General features: G+C 40.3%; 1 protein-coding gene across 1 annotated transcript in view; it reads right to left on the bottom strand.

Annotated features, from left to right (window-relative positions):
* LOC134872617 (unconventional myosin-XVIIIa-like) overlaps positions 1–19429 on the bottom strand; it is a 93206-nt gene that overhangs the window by 62145 nt on the left and 11632 nt on the right. Inside the window, exons 3-15 of the mRNA XM_063895995.1 lie at positions 16120–16209; positions 15862–15924; positions 14877–14900; positions 13643–13702; positions 12512–12599; positions 11946–12052; positions 11677–11853; positions 11381–11591; positions 10848–10990; positions 9872–9972; positions 9654–9717; positions 8547–8691; positions 796–966 (exon numbers count right to left, since the gene is read on the bottom strand). Of these exons, the coding sequence (XP_063752065.1) occupies positions 796–966; positions 8547–8691; positions 9654–9717; positions 9872–9972; positions 10848–10990; positions 11381–11591; positions 11677–11853; positions 11946–12052; positions 12512–12599; positions 13643–13702; positions 14877–14900; positions 15862–15924; positions 16120–16209 (1444 nt within the window). The remainder of the gene's footprint in view (positions 1–795; positions 967–8546; positions 8692–9653; positions 9718–9871; positions 9973–10847; positions 10991–11380; positions 11592–11676; positions 11854–11945; positions 12053–12511; positions 12600–13642; positions 13703–14876; positions 14901–15861; positions 15925–16119; positions 16210–19429) is intronic.

The following is a 19429-nucleotide window of genomic DNA, read 5'->3' as shown; positions in this document are numbered from 1 at the left end:
TGTCTTGATATTTGTCCATGTTGATGTTGCAAATCGAGCTGCTGGGATGCAAGACAAATTTCCGACTTGATCTGACCACTAAAGTGTTATCATATCATAAAGTGAAATAAATAAAACTGCAATGTAACCTTCCAGTTGTCTACATGTGTGCACAGTTTGCCAACAGGCTAAATGTTAGCATGGAGTTATTTCTACTTCCATAAAGGACACAAATAGTGTTACGCCTGGCAGTTGGTTAAGTCAGGGCCGATGAGGACTCGCTGTTGGACGGTTTAATAACTCCAACTTCCCCTCTTCAATCCCTCCACACAAAAACGCAAACAGGGGAGGGTTAGGGCATAGAGGTTTGTTTGGGAATGAGCCTGTATGTTCATGTTTGAGGGAGGAGGACCCACTGTCAAGTTTGCCCATCCCTTCTCTGACAGAGTTTTAACTGCAACCTCCTGCCCTTCAAAGTGTGTAGCAGTCTTGAAGGAAGTCAGAGGAGCTACACATGAGCAAAATCAATGCAAGGCAATTATGATTTCAAGGACGAGGAACGAACAGCAAATCCAAAATTGCTTGTCCCGACACAGTGTGTGTACTTATCTGTCAATAGCCATTGTAAAGCTGCGGTATTCATTACCAAGATAAGCTTTACTTTCTCCAGAGCATGCAATTTCCCTGCAGTGATGAGCAGAGGCGTGTGTGTGTGGAGTGAGAGTGACAAAGAGAAGGAGAGAATAGGGGGGGGGTTTGGCTGTGAGGAATGAAGAGGAAAAGAGTGTGTTGGTTAAAACATGGTCTGTGGAGTACCTGAGTCCGCCGTGCCATTTTCGTCGCAGGCCTGGCGGATGGAGCTGGCTCTGGGCAGCGTGCCCTTGGCCTGGTGCTTGAAGATGGAAGAGGAGAGCTCCTCCAGGGTGCAGCCCAGCAGGTAGGCCGCCTTCTGGGCCCACTCGTGACGTGCAAATTGTTTCCTGCCAGCTGAGACACGTGCATAAAAAAAAAAAAAACCTCCATTAGTCCTTCTGCCCAACCACCGCAGGCACATGGCTAGCCTGGTAGCTCCGTTACAAGCCTCTCTCTGACAGGGTAGCATTATTGTCTGTGGTCAAGCTGACACTGACACAGCTGGTGAGATCATGCACTAAAAGGATAAATGGACTGCATTTACAATCCTCACAAGAATATTTTGCACATTTATACACAATTTACCTCTCTTAGTATTTACACAGCTTTCCACTTTCGATTAAAATAATGCACATATTTTATTTGATCATTCTGAGTGCTTTGCAATGGTATACTGTACGTTTGGTTTATCCAGATTTCATGTAAATAATTTCCTATATCTTTTTATTTTCTTTAACTGTGTTTATGTATGCACCATGTACACTAAGTAAAACTCCTTGTATGTGTTGACCTACTTGGCAATAAACCTTTTTCTGATTCTGATCCCAGTCTTTGTAACCCATCAAAGCTTTCACATATATCTATATCCACCAATCAGACGGTCAGTGGTTTGATATCACGCCAATGTCATTATATAAGTATATTCAGATAGAAAACCAAAGCATGCAGACATGTGCATGTTCATGAAGTTTATGTAAGTCTCTTTAAATGAAAAGCATCAGCTCAGTTATATGTAATGCACAGTCAGCATTTACACATTCATACAAATAATACTATTGCGTGTTTAATAACCAATAAACCTCAGAAGAATTGTATTATAAAATATCATAAAGAGAAGCGTCATGACAATGCGATGTCATACAGCTAGAGGTTGAAGCAGAATGCACTCTGGACCTGCCTTCGTCGACGTCAGCCAATGGAAGAAGACTAAATAAGAGACAGGGATAAGCCCATGTGCCGACAAGCGGCCAATAGGATCCGGCCCCCGCAGCCAACCAATGGGAGAAGACAAGACCGGAAGGACCAGAGAGCAGAAATGTGTGATGTGAACGGAAGATCAGGGCCTTTTCCATACAGCTGTAGACAGATAACTGCTTTATGTGGACTGTGGATCAGTGACATGGGGAAGGAGCAGCTGTGTTTCCTTTGTAGACTTATCATATCATATCATTGAATTAATAATGCTGTGAAACTTGACGAGATGCTCCTTGGATTTGCCTAGTTCTTCGTCAAGATTTAGAACCTAACAGTAGTGAATCCATTTCGATTAGGAAACAGACCTGCTCAAGGAGACAAAAATGTACAACAACATCGGGAGAAATTTGGGGTTAAGTATCTTGCCCAAGGAAACGTTAACTAGTTGACTGCTAAGGATTGAACCACCAACCTTTACAGGGTGGTAACCACTCAACCGCCTGAGTAACAATCACAAAAAAGCATGCTTAAAATGTAAAAACCTTTACATAGCTTTGGTTGAAAAGACATATTCACTAGCTTTCACAACTCATGATCATAGGAGTCTGTGAAGTTAGAGTGATGACTGATAATCGCCTCTTTTATTGTCTTGAGAATAAACACAAAACTTATCATAAGGGAAACAATTCATCTATTAACATAAAGACTTCTGTTGGGAAACACAAGCTTCTCTCTAATCTGGAGCCTGAGTGATGGAAACATGCTGATATGAACGCAAACTTGGGTTTTAATCCACCGTGAAGTGGTATGTTCTAAGACTTGAGAGAGAAACTGGGGGATTTCACACAGAGCACTGGGCTCTATCTGTTTCATCAGCGCTGCAGAAGCCCCACATATTTTTCACCATGATAAGCAGGATGGTTCAACAAAGATAAGTACAGACATTTTAATATTTCTTTTGATAGACATTCACCACCACAATTATAGAGTAAAACATCAAAAAGAGTACATTGGGTTTGCCAATATATCTGAATATCAAACATTAAGGAGTTTGTATTAAAAGATGTGCTCTTAATCTATGTAGAATATTTTGCCCTTAAAAGCATCCAGACTCACAGTGTGATGAGCCTTTTTTATACAGTTATTAGAAGTGTTGCAGTATCTTATTCAGGGAAATGCAAGTTCAATTCAGGCAGTCCCTATAATTAGTTTTGCTGGATTAGAGACCAGTGCTGCCCTCTTGTGCCACATAATAAACCTGCACTACCAATGAGCATTTAATATTGTGTGTGATAATCAACTCATTCCTGGCAGCAAAAAACCCTTTGTAATAGTCCAGAATATGATTAGAGAATAGTTTTTTTAAAGTTAATCCAATCCTCCCTTTGGCCGAAAGACAAATTCCAAATACCATGACTGTGTCGACTGTTGGTCGTAACTTCTATCCCATCATTCTATATCTATCTATATCATCAAACGCAAACCAACTCAAAATCTTATTTCTTTCTCCAGTTTATACTTTTCAACCACAGTATTCCATATTTCAAGTGTAGTTTTGGTTATGGCGTCTAATTGGTTACCTAATTTTCCCAGTAGGCCTTTATTTGATATCAAGTTTCGTACTTCGGCGTCCATCTGCCCTATTTCTATACTTTTCCATCTTGAGAAATACTCATTGTTGCACCAATATATCAAGGGTCTGATTTGTGCGGCATAGAAATACTCTTCGAGGCTTGGCAAAGCCAAACCTCCTTTGTCTTTAGGGAGCTGCAGAGTTTTGTACCTGGTCCTAGGTTTCTTTCCTCCCCATATAAACCTAGATATCCACCTATCCCATTCCATAAACTGCTTTGGTGGGATCGTTACTGGCAGAGACTGAAACAAGTATAAGAGTCTCGGTAGGACATGTATCTTAATTATCTCTATTCTCGAGCTGAAGTCCAAAATAATAGCTGACCATCTCTCCAAGTCTCTCCTAATTTCTTGATTTATTTTAGTGTAATTTGCATCATATAGCTTGTCTATTCCTTTCGTGATATTTACTCCCAAGTATTTTATTGATTTAGCATTCCAATTGAGTTTATATGTATCCTTTATCTCTTGGGACGGGGAGTAGTTTATTGACAAGATCTGTGCTTTTGTGACATTCATTTTGTAACCCGAATATTTTCCATAATTCTCTAGTAACCTGATGAGGTTTGGGAAGCTTCCGTTGGGTTGCTTTAGAAATATCAATATATCGTCCGCGAATAATCCTATTTTATGTTCCTCCCCTCCTATATTCACCCCTTTAACTCTTTCCTCCTGCCTAATCATTTGGGCTAATGGTTCGATAAATAACGCGAATAGTCTTGGAGAGAGGCTGCACCCCTGTCTTGTCCCCCTTTCCAGACTGAAACGTTTTGTCAAGCTACCACTTATTTTGATCCTTGCCATAGGTTCCTGATATAACGACTTAATGCAATTCACAGATTCCTCATTGAATCCAAATTTTTCCAATACCTTATACAGAAATACCCAATTCACACTGTCGAAAGCCTTTTCGGCGTCTATGTTTACCAAAATTGCACTTTCCCCCTTGCTCTGTATATTTTCTAGAACATGTAAGCTCCTTCTTATATTATCTTGTGTTTGCCTCTCTTTAATAAAACTGGCCTGATCTTCGTCAATCAAATCCTGCATAAATGTCTCTAATCTCTCAGCTATAATTGAGGTGTAAAGTTTATAATCCACATTTAAAAGCGATATGGGTCTGTAGTTGCAGCAGTATTCTTTGTCTTTACCTTCCTTTGGAATAATAGAGATAATGGCTTCTTTCCATGAGGGAGGGATCTTGCCTGACCTGAGACTATAATTAAATGAGTCCTGTAGTAGCGGGATTAACTCTTCCTTGAATGTTTTATAAAAAGAAGCTCCCAATCCATCAGCTCCCAGTGACTTCCCCGATTTTGCCCGACTAATTGCCTTTTGAATCTCTTCGACTGTAATCTCCGAAGTCAATATTGCATTTTGCTTTGTGCCTATTGCTGGCAGATCTAAGTTGTCTAGAATCTCCATCAAGTGTTCTTCACCTGCAGGAGGAGGTTGTGAATACAAATTGTTGTAATATTCCTCAAATACCTTTTCTATTTCTTCTGGTTCATATAGAATGTTATTGGTCGCAGGGTCCCTTATTTTATGTATATTAGTTATTGCTTGTTGTTTCCTTATGCGTCTAGCCATGGCTTTAGTGGCTTTAGATCCTCCCTCGTAATAAGTCTGTTTTATAAACCTTGCTTTCCTTTCCACCTCTTCTAACAAGATATCCTCTATTTTTTTCCTAACTTCTTTAATCTGATTAAATATATCTGCATCTTTTGACTGCTTGTGTTGCTGTTCCAGTTCTTTTAATTTTTCAATTTGTTTCTGATACGTTTCTAGTCTGACTCTCTTTAAAAATGCTGTGTGTGAAATCAGCCTCCCTCTAATCACTGCCTTCAGGGCATCCCATAAGATTGTCGGATCAACTTCCCCATTGTCATTTTCTTCCCGATATCTGATTATTTCCCCTTTTATTTTTCCAACTAGCCCCTTATTGTTCAGTATGCCTTCGTTAAGTCTCCATACTGTATTTTTCTTCTTATTGTTCAAATGAATTTTTAGGTAAATTGCACTATGGTCTGATACATCAGCCACCCCTATCTTACATTCCCTCACTTTGTGTATATCTCCTTTACTCATTAGAAAATAATCAATTCTGGAGTACATGGCATGTGGAGCTGAATAGTGGGTATAATCCCGATCAAGTGGATGAAGTTCTCTCCATACATCCTGCACATCCATTTCTAACATCATTGTATTCATATATCTATTCATTTGTTTTTTGTTTCTCTTCATACTTGTAGTGTCTAACCCGTAATTCAATACCACATTCAAATCCCCACCGCACACTAATGTCCCTTCTGTTTCCAGATTTATAAGATCAAAAACTTTTTCATAAAATGCTTTTCCACTTTCCGGAGGTGCATACACATTGAGCAGTGTCACCAATTGGTTTTCTAGTTTCCCTTTTATCATGATATATCTTCCCTTCTTATCACTAACTTCTTTGATCAGTTCGAACTTTACTCTGTTAGAAATCAGTATCGCCACACCCCTCTTGTGATTCTGCCCAAAGGAACTGGAAAATGAATTCCTGTAGCCCAGCTTTTTAAACTTTACATGCTCCTCCTGTGATAGGTGAGTTTCTTGAAGAAAAATAACCTGCATTTTCTCTCTTCTAAACTTAGATAAAGCTTTATTTCTTTTTTCGATATTGTTTAAGCCGTTAATGTTCAGCGACACCACCATTATGTCATCATGTTGCATTGTTTGTATCCCTTGAAATAATTCCTAGCCCCTCCACTGTAATGTTGTCAACCATGTTTTCCCCATGAACAAAGTATGAACGAACACAAAAACTGAACTTCCCCGCAAAAAAGGGCCTCATTCCCCATAGGCCCTGTCTCCCTGTTGGTGGAAGTGGGGGATAACTTTTTCTGAACAAAAGGCCTCCCCTAGTGGTTTGGGGTATACCTAAATTAGGCCTTCCCATCCTACTAGATAAGTCCAACAATCAGTAGCTACATAGCTCTCTCTGTCCATTCACCTGTAAACATAAACGTTAGAGAAGTCTCATTTGTAAAAGAGGGAGGGTGATCTTAAGATTCGGCACTTTGAGTATTCCCTGGTGGAACCCTTTCTGTTGTATCACATTTTACCTTAAAAACAGTAAGCCTTTAACTCTTCTGGGCTCCCTAAGGACTCCTCTCCTCCCTCTCTCTCTCTCTCCGTTGACCAAAGTCTTCATCGTCTCCTTATCTTCTAAACTCTAGCAGCTTTTCTCTCGCTCGGTTCGCCACCTCTTGGTTGGCGTCCTCGGGTGCGGCGGACCCTCTGTTTATCTCCCGCCTCTCTCCGACGTGTTGCCATGGTGAAGCTCTCCGGATCCGCTCTTCGAGTGAAGGTTCGCTGCCGTGCCGCTCGCCCGTCTCCAGCCCTCTTTTCCGCATGTCCCGCGCTGCGTCTTCGGCGTTATTATAGATCTTGGGCCCATCTGACCAGTGGATCCTTATCCTACTCAGAGGTGTCTGAAAACGTATCCGTTTATCTTTTAGAACCTTTTTAATTTCGGAGTAGGATTTACGTTTCTTCATCACCTCGGTGGGGTAGTCGTGGTCAAAAAATATCTGTCTCCCTTCGACTGTTATTTTCTCTTTCCAGGCTTTAGCCAAAATGCTCTCTTTGGTCTCATACTTAAGAAAGTTGACCACAATTGACCTCGGAGATGCTCCCGGTGGCGGTTTCTTTCCGAGACTTCTGTGCGCGCGTTGGATATGGAGCTTGGTTCCCTCCGGTAACGCGAGCTCTCGGCGGAGGAGTTCCTCCACCAGTTCTATCACAGACTCATTGTCCCGTTCAACCACATTGTAAATTCTCAAATTACAGCGTCTTCCGTGTCCTTCCACTTCGGTCAGCTTCTCTTGAAGTTTTGTTTGTTGTTTTAGTAGAGTTAGGATGGCTTCCTTCGCCTCGATGTTCCACTCCTCCAACTCCGCCACTCGCACCTGTGCCTCGGTTATATCCTTTTGCTGCTCTTGTATTTCCGCGACGTTTTGTGCCAATTTTCGGTTAGTTTCTTCCTTAAAGCTGGCAAACTCTCGCCTCACCTCCTCTTTAAATTCATCTTTGAATGTCGTGAGGTCCTGTTTCATCTCCTTTTTGAGGTCACGTATCTCTTTCATAATGGTGGCCAGTCCCTCGAGTACCAACCGGGCCTGACTGGAGTCGTCGTTTTCCCCGCTTGCCGCCTCGTCTTCAAACTCGTGTTCTTCTTGGTCTTTGAACATCGTTTTTTTCTTTGAACTTCTCTGCCCTCATCCCCTACTCATTGCCCCTACTCATTGCGTGTCGGTTTGAAATTCGTGTTCTCGATATTTTCGTAACTTGGGGTACATTCTTGTCTAATCTACTCAGGAGCTCTGCTTTAGGCTGCCATCTTGCTCCGCGCCGAAGTCCCCAGCAGCTATCTTATTTAAAACTAATGCTGTGAGAGGGAGATCTATTATTTTAGAGCAAGAAAAAAAAGCTTTCTTACATTAGGTTTCATCATACAAAAAGGCTTCAAAGACAGGAGCCTCATGTTTAAGAGTTCATTCTGTTCCCATCAGTCCACTGAGGTGTCGTTTTTACAAGATAACATGTTTGTCAAGATTTAAGGCCAACATCAGATGGATGTTTCTCTGTCTGTTTCCTGACAATTAATGGATTCAGCTTCAACCAGTGCTTTGAGGATTTCATATGATCGTTTAGTAAAGAGCAACAACTGAAATGCATTGCTTATTCTGTGAGCAATAACAGCAGCAAAAACCATAAAGACCCTCCTCTTCGCCATAGATCTCTTTAATGAGCAGGAACATATCAATCTTTTCATATTTCTCAATTTTGAGGTGTAGATCAGTGCAGCAGGGCATAACACCTGTTCACTGTGCAACATCTGCAACAAGTGCAAATGCATAATTCAGTTGTGTGGATTACAGCTGTCTAGCATCACAGTCAAGGTGTTAACTATAGTACAGGGAGATAATAAGGGCTGGATATTTTTTAGAAAGCAAGGCTCATTTCTGGCCGTTTTTGTTTTGTTAATATGAACAAATACGAGGTTGAGGAATCATTATTCATATTAACAGCTATAGAATGGATAATTAGGTGAGCAAACGTACCCTTAGTAGCTCCTGCAGATCCGAGGTGGTAAATGGCCCCGAGGACAAGCCAGAAGGCCCTCTGCTCATCCCCGCTGATCCCCAGAACCTTCATGGCTGCCTGCAGCTTGGAGAATTGCTGCGAGGCCCGCTGCTTATCTTCAGTCTGGCAGAAAAAAAAACATTTATATTCAGATAAAATTCCCTTTAGAACTATAAACTTCAAGATGTCTAAGATAAGACCGACTTGTCATATTACAATTAAAGGTTCAGGGATAAATGTAAAGGTTCTACATAGTTGTTAAGACGAACCTAATACAGTTATGTGAAATTTGTTGACATAATACACTTAATTAAAGTCAACAATTCAGTTTTTTCTGTGTGTTGACACAATCGTTTAAAACACACTTTTAGACCAATTCTGATATCTATTGATTGGACATTGGTGCTGGATTCATGTATTGTAGAAATTAGCCTTAGAGAAAGTTAGGTACACAGCCCTGTAAGAACTTGGAAACAGCTCTCAAAGGGATGTTCAATCACACTGAAAAAGACATTCTCTTTGTGGCATTTCCACTTTAAAACGTAAAGCTCCTGAAGACACAGTCAGAAAGTCTGGAACAACTTGGGAAATGGGACCGTCGCCAAAGCGTGTGATTGCAGGTCTGCGCTCTCCTAGAAATGTTCTTTTCAGTAATAACAAGACACCAGTTATTTGGTATTTTTTTCATTCCTGTAATGCATTATAATAAAACACTGCTGTCGTAGTTGATGAGTGGCAGGAAAAGCAGGGAACAACCTGTTATATAAATTGTTGGTACAGCCAGATACAGTGCTGGAAAAAATTAGCAGACCCTTTCAGCATTATCATTTTCTCTTGTTTTATTATTTATAAGTATGTGTTTGAGTTAAAAAAAAAAAAGATGTTGTGTGTGTATTCTATAAACTACTGACAAAAACACTGGAATGGCTGCCATACATGAAGAGATAAAGATTCAAGAAAAATGTGGAGTGGTCTCTTCATTTTTCCCGGAGCTGTATACAGTATGTGTAGTATGTATACAGTACATTCACTAGTAATAATTTTTTCCATTTCTGGCAAACATTACATTAACAAGCAGCATTTACCTTAGTCTGAGGCATGATTCCGAACATATTGTTTTCCGCAAAGTGATTCATATGCAGCTCAGTTCTGATGAAGATGAAAGAACACACAAGAAAATCCTTAATGTCAACCATAGCCTTTAGTATAAGAGTAAGGGAAGCATGGATGTATATTATTGCAATGTAAAAGTCTAGTGCAGAACTTAAATTCACTGTGCATTGATTAAAGTAATAATTCTGACCTGAGAGAGCTGTCTACTCCCGCCATCAGGTAGTAAAAGACGTTAAAAGTGGACTCTCCTTCTGGTCTTCTGGTCACCCTCATCTTCTCCAGAAGCATGGTCTGCAAAGCAACAGCAAGACAGGATGTTAGCATGATATAAAATAACATTTAGGTGGCAAGTAAGCATAATAACAAAGCCTGGAGTTTGGTGAACATCCATATTAGTTCATGACACATCTGTGTTGGAATGTAACTAAGTAAAATTACTACACTCACTTTTTTTTTCAAATGTTCTAATACTTTATATTATGTCTGAAGCAAATATTGTATGTTCAGTGCATTTATTAAACGGCTTGTAAAATGTTTCCGACTAATTTACTCCGACTCAACTTTATACATCCCCTTCCTGCCTAGTGAAAACCATGTAACTCCAGATGTGTCGGTATTGAAGGATTGTGATAAGGTTAAAGTGTTCCCTTGTGTTTTAATAAAACCCTCCGGCTTCTCAGGCTAGATAAAGTATTTAAAAACCATCTTGGAGATCAGCTGACAGGGCTGTTTTTTATGAGCACATAAAAGTTTTTTTTCTTATGAAACTCGGTATTCACGCAACAATTTATGACGATCTCATAGAATATGATGACTTGCAGAACATTAAACTACCCAGCTAAGAAGTATTTAGAAAAAAGCCACAACCATAAATATAAACAACAGGGAAGTGAAACATAGACAATAATGCAGAAGTATTGGTTATCTAAAAGTAGAATACTGACAGGGAAGATATCAGTGCAACGGGTATACATTTACTTTAATACTTTAATATTTTGAATCCAAAAGTAGTTGCATTGAAGTATTTACATAGTGGGGTGTTTTTACTTTTACATCAGTGTAAAAACCTCTTCCACCACTGCTGAATCATAGCAGGTACAACATTCAGAGGTTGAGCACTAATGACCTAGATAAATAAATAAAGATTGAAATGTGATTATTAGTACCTGGATAGAGGCGGATGTTACCAGGCCTGCCTGGTCAAAGTCCAAGGAAACAATATGAGAGAAACGACTAGCATTCCCATTCATACAGGTAGAGGCGTTCCCAAATGCCTCCAAAACGGTGTACACGGCCTGCCATTTCTCCGCTACAGAGAACAAAGGAAAAATACTGTCATTTAATAGATCAGCAATATCGATTATATAACATAGAGATTACATAGAGATGACCTAAATCCTTTTTACGTTATCTACTTAATTGAGCTTCCCTTATCTTAACATTTTAGCCAAGCTCATGCCAGAAAAACATTTTGGCGGAATAGAGGAAGATTTATGAACATGTAAAGTGTAATTCATGTTTTCTTTCCATTTCAATTCCTTTAGAAAAGTGTACTTGCATTAATACGCTATTATGTCATCATTATACAGCATAAAATGGTCTTACGATGACAATAATAATGTTTTCACAATTATTTTATCGTGGGAAGCCTAACCACAAGCATAAAAGTCGAATTATTTTCAAATCCTTTCCGACCTACAGGAGAATGTTTTGTTGGTGCTGCCAGCGACACTGATCAGGTATTGGATCATGTGCTGACAGTTGGTGGTCTTGCCACCACCACTCTTGCCCAGCAGGACAATGGACTGATCCTGGCGAGTGGTGAGGAGGTTCCTATAGGCAGCCTGGGCCATGCTGTAAATGTGAGGGGCCGTGTCCTCTCTCCTGCAGCCCTTGAACATTTGCATCACCTGATAAAAAAAAGAAAACGACAGTGAAGGAGAGGAGGACAACATCAAAACAGATGCGTAATAATATGCAAAGATTGCAACAAACCTTCTCAGAGTACATCGAGGGGGCGCAAATGGGGTTAACGACCACCATGTTGGGCCCGGCGTGGGTGTGCACCAGGTTACCGCCGTACCGCTGCCTCAGCGAGTGCATCACGCTCGACTCATTCAAATACTGCAGGGAGGCCAGGTCCTCCACTCGGTCAAACATCGGAGGGTTTGCCTGGAGTTGAAAGTCAAAGTCAAAGCGGTTACGTTCTCGCCGCATGTCATCTGAAATTGATGTGGTTCAGAGTTGATTTGAGGATTAAATACCTTCTCTACGTCGTCTTCATCCACATCCAATAAAGATCCATCACTCTCCAGGCGGATTTTCACCTTCCCCTCTGGCAGACTGCCTGGCTTCGCCTTCAGGAGAGTTGCTGCATGTCCAAAGAGAGTGGAGTTAATTCATCATGACATATGATCTCCACCTGAGTGAAATAGTTTACCCTTTTCTTACATGTCTGATGATGTGGGATCTCTTTCAATAATTCAAAAGCCTCATTAAAACTGAACACGCTAAGTCTAATTACATACAGTCTGATTACATTTTGGCAAAAATGATCAATAAACAGAAGGGTCAAGTCTGGTCCTTTTTTAACAATACCTTTATAGTAACATTTCAAATATCCATTTTATAATAGAATAATGACCAAATACATGTTATTCTGATGCTCTCTTTAAACATATCAAAAGCATTTTCAAGGCTGAAATGAAATACTTTGTAGTCCAACAATCAGCCAGAAAACCAATAGACAGCATAGTTGGTTGAGAACTTGCTTTAAAATACTATTATATAGAAATGATACAGATTCTTAAATGCTGAAGTGTTTACTGACCAATAGAGAATCCATCCTTGTGGACCAGCCATACTTTCTCTTTGTTGTACCAGGCCGTCTCTGCCGCCAGCTGCTCCTCTGTCTTCGCCTGTTAGGAACGGGTTAATAACAGGATGAGAACATTTTTTTAATCAGTGATTGAACCTTACAAAATGATGGAGTGAGAAAAAAAAGAATAGATGAAGATATTAAGCTGTCTTTGCCTCTTGATTAAGCTGTCTTTGGCTCTTTGTGCTGTAACAAATGAAAAGTTCCCCTCTGAGGGACGAATAAAGGTATTCTGATTCTGATTCTGATTAAATTAGATAAATGAATTATGGACCCCCAAAAGGATCCTACAAATGGCCTTTTTAAATGAGTTTAGAAGTGCTGCTTTTGGTTTGAAAGACCTGTTAACTTAAAATCAAAGATGAACTATTACTAAAATCCTTCATCCTGTTTAAGTAAATATGGGAAAACAAAAATCCAAAAGTTGTAATGTAAAAATGTGGTTAAAAAAAGGATAAAAAGACACAGAAAAACACAGATTTCTCTAGGTTAGAACATTTTCGATATTTGCGTAAATGTAAAAATACAACTCAAATATAATAACTTAACGTACAACGTACATCTATTTGGGTTCAGACATGTTAATGTGGCACATATTACACCTGTAAAGCACCCTTCAGAGCTTACGGAGTGCACATATAATCCAACGACTGCACATCGATGTGTTCACTGAACAGACATCACAGACAAGGGGGACGCTGGGTTGCTTTATAACAACCAAGTAAATCACGCAGACAAAAATACCTATGTTTTAGGGGGATTGCACGGATAGAAAACATCTGAATAAATTGGAATACAACACACAGACACAACCAAATCAAGGCAGGTGTTTGGAGGGAGTCATGCATGAAAACAGACTCAGACATGCAATCAAGCTAGGATAATAAACAGCTATCCGCTAGCTGCTCCAAGATTATTGTTGTATTGAGTCAGGTGATACTTCAATAGCTACATTGCCTCACTAACTACTGAGCCATCCTCCTGCCAGCCTCTACTAGTTCATCACACACTAAAACCACACGACAACACATCACTTTGGGGGGATGCAACCAGAACTACAATCAGTAGTAGCCATGGTCAGACCTGAGATGCAGCCGAGTGCGCTGCCTGAAGGACGGCCACAGGGTCCTCAACAAGCTTCGACTGGAGGAGGGAAGAAGAAGATTGAATTCAACAGCTAGACCATGCATTCAACCAAACTAATTCTAAAACACTGCAGCAAGACATGCAGCAGTGGGAGTGAAGTCAAGCAACGGCAGCAGAAAAACTCATTACATTAATTCACCATTAAAAACGACAGTATTAATGCATTAACGAGCAGGGATTACAAGGTGCATTAAAGTGCAGTCTACCTGTGGGGACTGGTACAGAAAATGAATGTTCTGTCATATTAACAGTCACAGTTAAGAAGATCAGTTTTGCACAGTATGAGGTATAAAGGCAGGGCACTGTAGAGCCAGTTGTAAAACTATTTAATCGTCATTCTAATGTGCTTAGAGCAAAGATAGTATGGTGAATAAACACAACGATGTAGTGAAATCTTGATATATTATGTGTCATTGCAAGCAAATTCAGGGGTAAAAAGTAACAGATACCATTTTTAAAGAATTACATTTGACTTATTTGTACGGAATACCAAAGTTTTATAGTTGACAGATATGATGCCTTGTGCTTATGTAGTTACAGACAGGAGCACCTACAGTTGTTATGTTTATTTGTAATAATCATAAGATATGATGACATAGACCTGGATAGTTGAGAGTGCATTTTATTTTCATCGATGTGCAAAACGTCAGTTAGTATGTCAGGCTTAATTTACGGTGGAAATAAGACATGCTAAATATGTTAAACTGCAGTTATTTCCAGGACTTTATCTAAATAAATACATTAAAAAAAGCTATTCAGAGCGAAATAAAAGCCTGAATAGTTAGAATTCTTTCTTTCGCACATATGGTATTACTGCTCTTTGAAAGTACACTTTTTATTTACTCATATTGAGAGAAGGTGGTAATAACTGTGTATATTATCCCACAATTTTGCACCCCCAAGTACATTTTTTTGTATCAATATGTGAAAAACTGCAAGGCCAATACACAGCTGCACTTCATTCAAGAATCCCTGACCAATCCTTGGTAACCATTTGTTTGTGTTACACTGAATACCAAGCTCTTGTATGAACCTTGAATGAACCAAAAAGAGCAGCGTGGGGACAAAGAGGAGCGGGAGGGCACAGACCGAGCAGGGAGGGGTCGGTAGATGACAACAAGCTTAGACACCAGCACTCTACGGGAGCGCCCTCCATACAGCAGGCCCGTACCTGAGAGGATTTACGGCCCCTGGCCTGTTAGCCATGCAAACAGCAACGACAACAGCAGCAGGTCAGGATCCGATGACCCACAGAGGCAAAAACAAGAGACACAAGACACAATATGAGACAACAGGAGAAAAAGATGTGCCTTCCAGCGCTTTAGACTGTGGAAGAAGAAATAACCCAACACTGGGGAGAAATCAAGTACTGCCACAATAACCACAATTAAAATGCGAGCTTTAAAGTACACTGGTGCTCCTCTGGCCCTGATAACAAAGAAGTTAACACTGCAGAATGAATAAGAGGGGATACCAGTCATCCTGAACAATGTGCACATATTGGACTCGCACTCTACCTCATGCACTTCACTTTTAATTTAAAAAACTGCAACTACCATGCACATGTTTATAATGTTGAAGTATGGTTATATGTTATTAGCTAGTAGCAGTCAATCAAAGTGTTTTTTAACTTGTTCTTTATAGTTGATATTGTGTATTATATAGATACTCTATACTTTTCTGCTGTTAATATTTACGGTTTATTTTGTTTTAAACTCATGTGCAGTGCCTTGATAACCCATTGCTGCTGTAACAAAATCAATTCCCATTTAGAAATCAATAAAGTACATCTAATCTAATATATTTTAATCCAATCCAATCTATTTTAAGGGCAAACTGTCATATGTTTTACCAGGAAATCCTTTACTTTCTATTGGGCTAACTCTGCAGTAATCTCCATAACTCCACAGACAGAGAAAAAGTCTCTTTGGTCTCAACGTTTCAGATGTCACACCAAGGGGCCAACAACCCAGAGGACCCCTGTAATTGAAACCCTATTGACAGCTTGGGACAGCCGTAGACATTGTTGGGTTGTTTTTGGACACATTTCCTTCTATCCCGGGAAGCAAGCAAGTAGACCCAGGATGGTACAGGTCGTAAAGCATGGCGGGTGCAAACCAAACAAAGTTGCAAAGAGAGAAAGTTACATCACTGACATCTGCGGCGAAGATCCTCCTCACACGCTTGTGATCCTCCTCAGAGGGAGTCAGCTGTGGGACCTACAGTTAGATAGCAGCGCCAGCGATTGCAATTGCAGAAAGTACAATCAATGATGCAGGGGAAATAGCTATGATTGTTCCATTTCAGACTGAGTGGGCACGTAGAAGCATTCCATGTAAAAAAAAAAGTATAATGCTTTTTATGTGAAAATCACACACTTCTACGTGTACCTTTGCAGCAGGACGAACACACACCTGTTCATTGGTTGAAGACTGAGCCTGGGGAAGGGCAACAGGGGACGGTTTACCATCGGGGGCCACAGAGGCAGAAGATGTCTCCTTTACCTTTACACAGTATATCCAATCCACAAACACACATTTTGACATACAAACACACACATGGGAAGATGAAGATGAAGATGAGAGTATTTTTCTTTTAAATTTGTGTTCAATTCAAAACAACAATAATCTACTTCAAGGGATGTTTGTTTCTGCTAATTACATGTTCCGGTTAAGTCAATCAGGAAATGAGTAAAGGAAAAATGACTATTAAAGAAAATTGGATCATTAAGCGTTGCAGCAGAAGAATAATGGTTTGAGGCTTTTGTTTGTCAATGGTTACTTAAGCAATAAGCTGTTGCAATTTCTTTAGAGTAATAATTGCAATTTAACGTTGTCTCAGCTGAATTATCCTAACTGCAATAACGTCAAAAGAATGAGTGAATACCACCTGGATTTAAATGATTGTATGCAGCTGTGGATCAATATTTACAGTGTTGTCCCATCTCTGCTGCGGTTTGCATTTGAGTTGAAAGCAAACGTTTTAATCGTGATGAAATCATTTGTATCTTTAGCCGACAACAACGCTCAGTATTGCTAGTTTTAATTTAACTGCAGTGAGAGCTGAAAATAAAAAATCAATAGATAGCACCAACCTCCAAGACTGCTTGACAAATTGGATTCATACGTTCACATCTTTCTTTCCTTAATATTGGGAAACTAAATCTCTCCCCAGAGCAGTCAAAAAACACAATAATCTTCAGCAAAAACACCAGGTGCATATCTCCCAAATTGAATCCTTCGCTACACGGCCAAACACCCAACTGTTTGCCAGATTTCATGGACATCTGTTGATCAATTTTTTTCAGATGGCCTGCTGGCACACAAAATGCCCAAGACACTACATAAAAAGGAAGAAAATACAACGGAGGAACAAAATGAATAAAAAAGTATAAAGAAGTTTGTTACTGAAAGGACAGCGACAAAATAAAAGTCTCGACATTAATACAGTAATACAAAGTTAATACACTACATAATGAACGACCCACTGGGATCTGTTTAATGGGCAAGAACTACAGATTAGTTTAGTCAATAAAAATATTATTTGATTTCCATTTGTGATTGCTTCCCAAAAGATCCTTAAAGCCTCACAACTTCACTGCTGTGCTTGCATAAAATGACACTAATGAGTCACGTCTCGGTGCTCACAGACTACTCCAACTGACCGGACTGCCAGAGTTCAGGCCATGAGTACACGCTTAAATCCACTGATGAAGTACGGTCATGAGATGATACATCCACCCTGTTTCTCTTATCTTGTTTTGTGTGGTTTAATTCTATTCAGGTCCCTTTTTGTCAGAAAGTTAGAGCAACATTTAAGAAAGGGCGATTTTGTTATTCATGAAGATGACATGTGACGTGACAGTGTGTTGAAGCTTTATGTCATTGTCTTCAACAAGAGGGAAGTGCCTTTCAATGTTTCGCAGGTTGTAGAGCCACTCCTGTTTTTGAAGGAGCGCCCTGAACTCCTCAAGTTGAAAAAACGTCCAATTACCCAAGAAAGAAACTCTTAACGCAATAAAGTAGTACCTTTTTGTCCAAAACATGGTCTAAATTGATGACTTAATGCCTTCTGTTTTGTCTGCTGTTAAATTGTACTATTAACTATTAAGGTATCTTATGGTTCAGGGTTTGTGTTAAGATAACTTTAGCATTTGATGCCGGGCAGCAATATGCATTTATTTGTAGGTAGTATACTGTTAAAAATACTGACTCATTTTCAACAAAAACCTAAGTAAGGTGTGCCTTATACAGAAAGGTGTGCATCCAGTTTTCAACCTAGCCAAACACTCTCTGATCAGGCCTTCTAATGCTTAATATAAGAAATGATTATCCATTATCAAAAGCCAATCTGCTCAATTTAAAAATGTGTCTCAGGGCAGACATTGGGATGAGGTGAAATAGGAACAGTAATGTCTGAGTTGTTATTGAACAGCATGCTCCACCCTGAGGTTAAGTAGCAAACATGCTTTTGTTTTGCACTCTGTACCTCCGGTTTCTTTACGGCAACTGGACGGGGCTTTGGGATGAACCCCGCAGGAGGAGCCAGGGGGTCTGTCTTATGGACAGGGACGAATCCTGGAGGTCTTGCTAGGGGATTCTGTCTGGGGGTCACCGGACTGGGTTTTCTAGCAGGGATGAAACCAGGCGGAGGAGCTAACAGATTTTGTTTGGGGAGCGGGATGAAACCAGCAGGTGGGGCCAAAGGGTTGGGTTTGGGAGCGGGGATGAATCCAGCTGGAGGGATGAGGGGGTTAACTTTCGGGGATGTGGGGTTTAGTGCTGTAGGGTTTGGTGCTGTAGGGCTTGGTGCTGTAGGGTTTGGCGCGGTGGCCTCCTCTGTTTTATCCACAGTAGGTTTTTCCTCCATCTCTTCCACCGCTTCTTTCTCCTCTTCCTCCTGCTTTGCCTCTTCTTTCGCGTCCTCCTTGCGGTCCTGGGTACGGGTGCGAGGCCGGTGTTCTTTGGTTCTACTTCTGCCCATTAGGCTGGCCAGACCCATAGAGATATCATCCGGCCTAGTGGTGGTTTTGAGCAATGAGTCTGAGGCAAAGGCAGCCCTTGCAGGCTCTGGAATAGCGGGCTGGGTCTGCCCTTCCGTCTGAGCAGGAACCACACGTCTAACAACTCTTCTTACAACCTTTACCACTTTTTTACCACCCTGCTCCTCCCCCGGAGTGTCTGAGCCGAGCATGGCAACGGTAGATTTTGTCTCTTCGGCTGATGATGCCGTTGAGGGTGGACCACTTCCTGTGACTAGCCCGGGTTTAGCGATGGCCTCAGGCTGAGTACTATCTACATTAGACTGGATACAAACAGAGCAGGGCAGATACACTGAGGATTAATCCCATGCCTGGAAAAGATACACTGTCAAAGATTTCAATGTTATTGTAATTTCATGCATGTCCTATGTCTGCTTGTGGTGTTCAGGGTTTCTTTGAAAGTACAAGATGTACGCTTTTGCATTCCTTGTGATGGGTTATTATATTGAATTTAGTTTTGGGCATTTGTGAAGATGGGAATCTCCAGACAAAAGACATAAATGTTGAATTGTTCAGCTTTTGAATAGACTTTTTGAGATGAAAGACTCATTGAATTGTACATGGTCATCTCTTTCTATTCTTTTGTACATGAACTGGATCAACTTTTGATATTCTTGAGCTTTACAGAAAAATGCTATTCATGTATAGTATAGTAATATCGATATAGAATTAACCATTAGAAA

Source organism: Eleginops maclovinus, chromosome 11 (genome assembly GCF_036324505.1).
Source record: "Eleginops maclovinus isolate JMC-PN-2008 ecotype Puerto Natales chromosome 11, JC_Emac_rtc_rv5, whole genome shotgun sequence".
Lineage (NCBI taxonomy): Eukaryota > Metazoa > Chordata > Actinopteri > Perciformes > Eleginopidae > Eleginops > Eleginops maclovinus.
The sequence above is the reverse complement of the archived record's forward strand: the minus strand, read 5'-3'. Positions and strand labels throughout refer to the sequence as shown.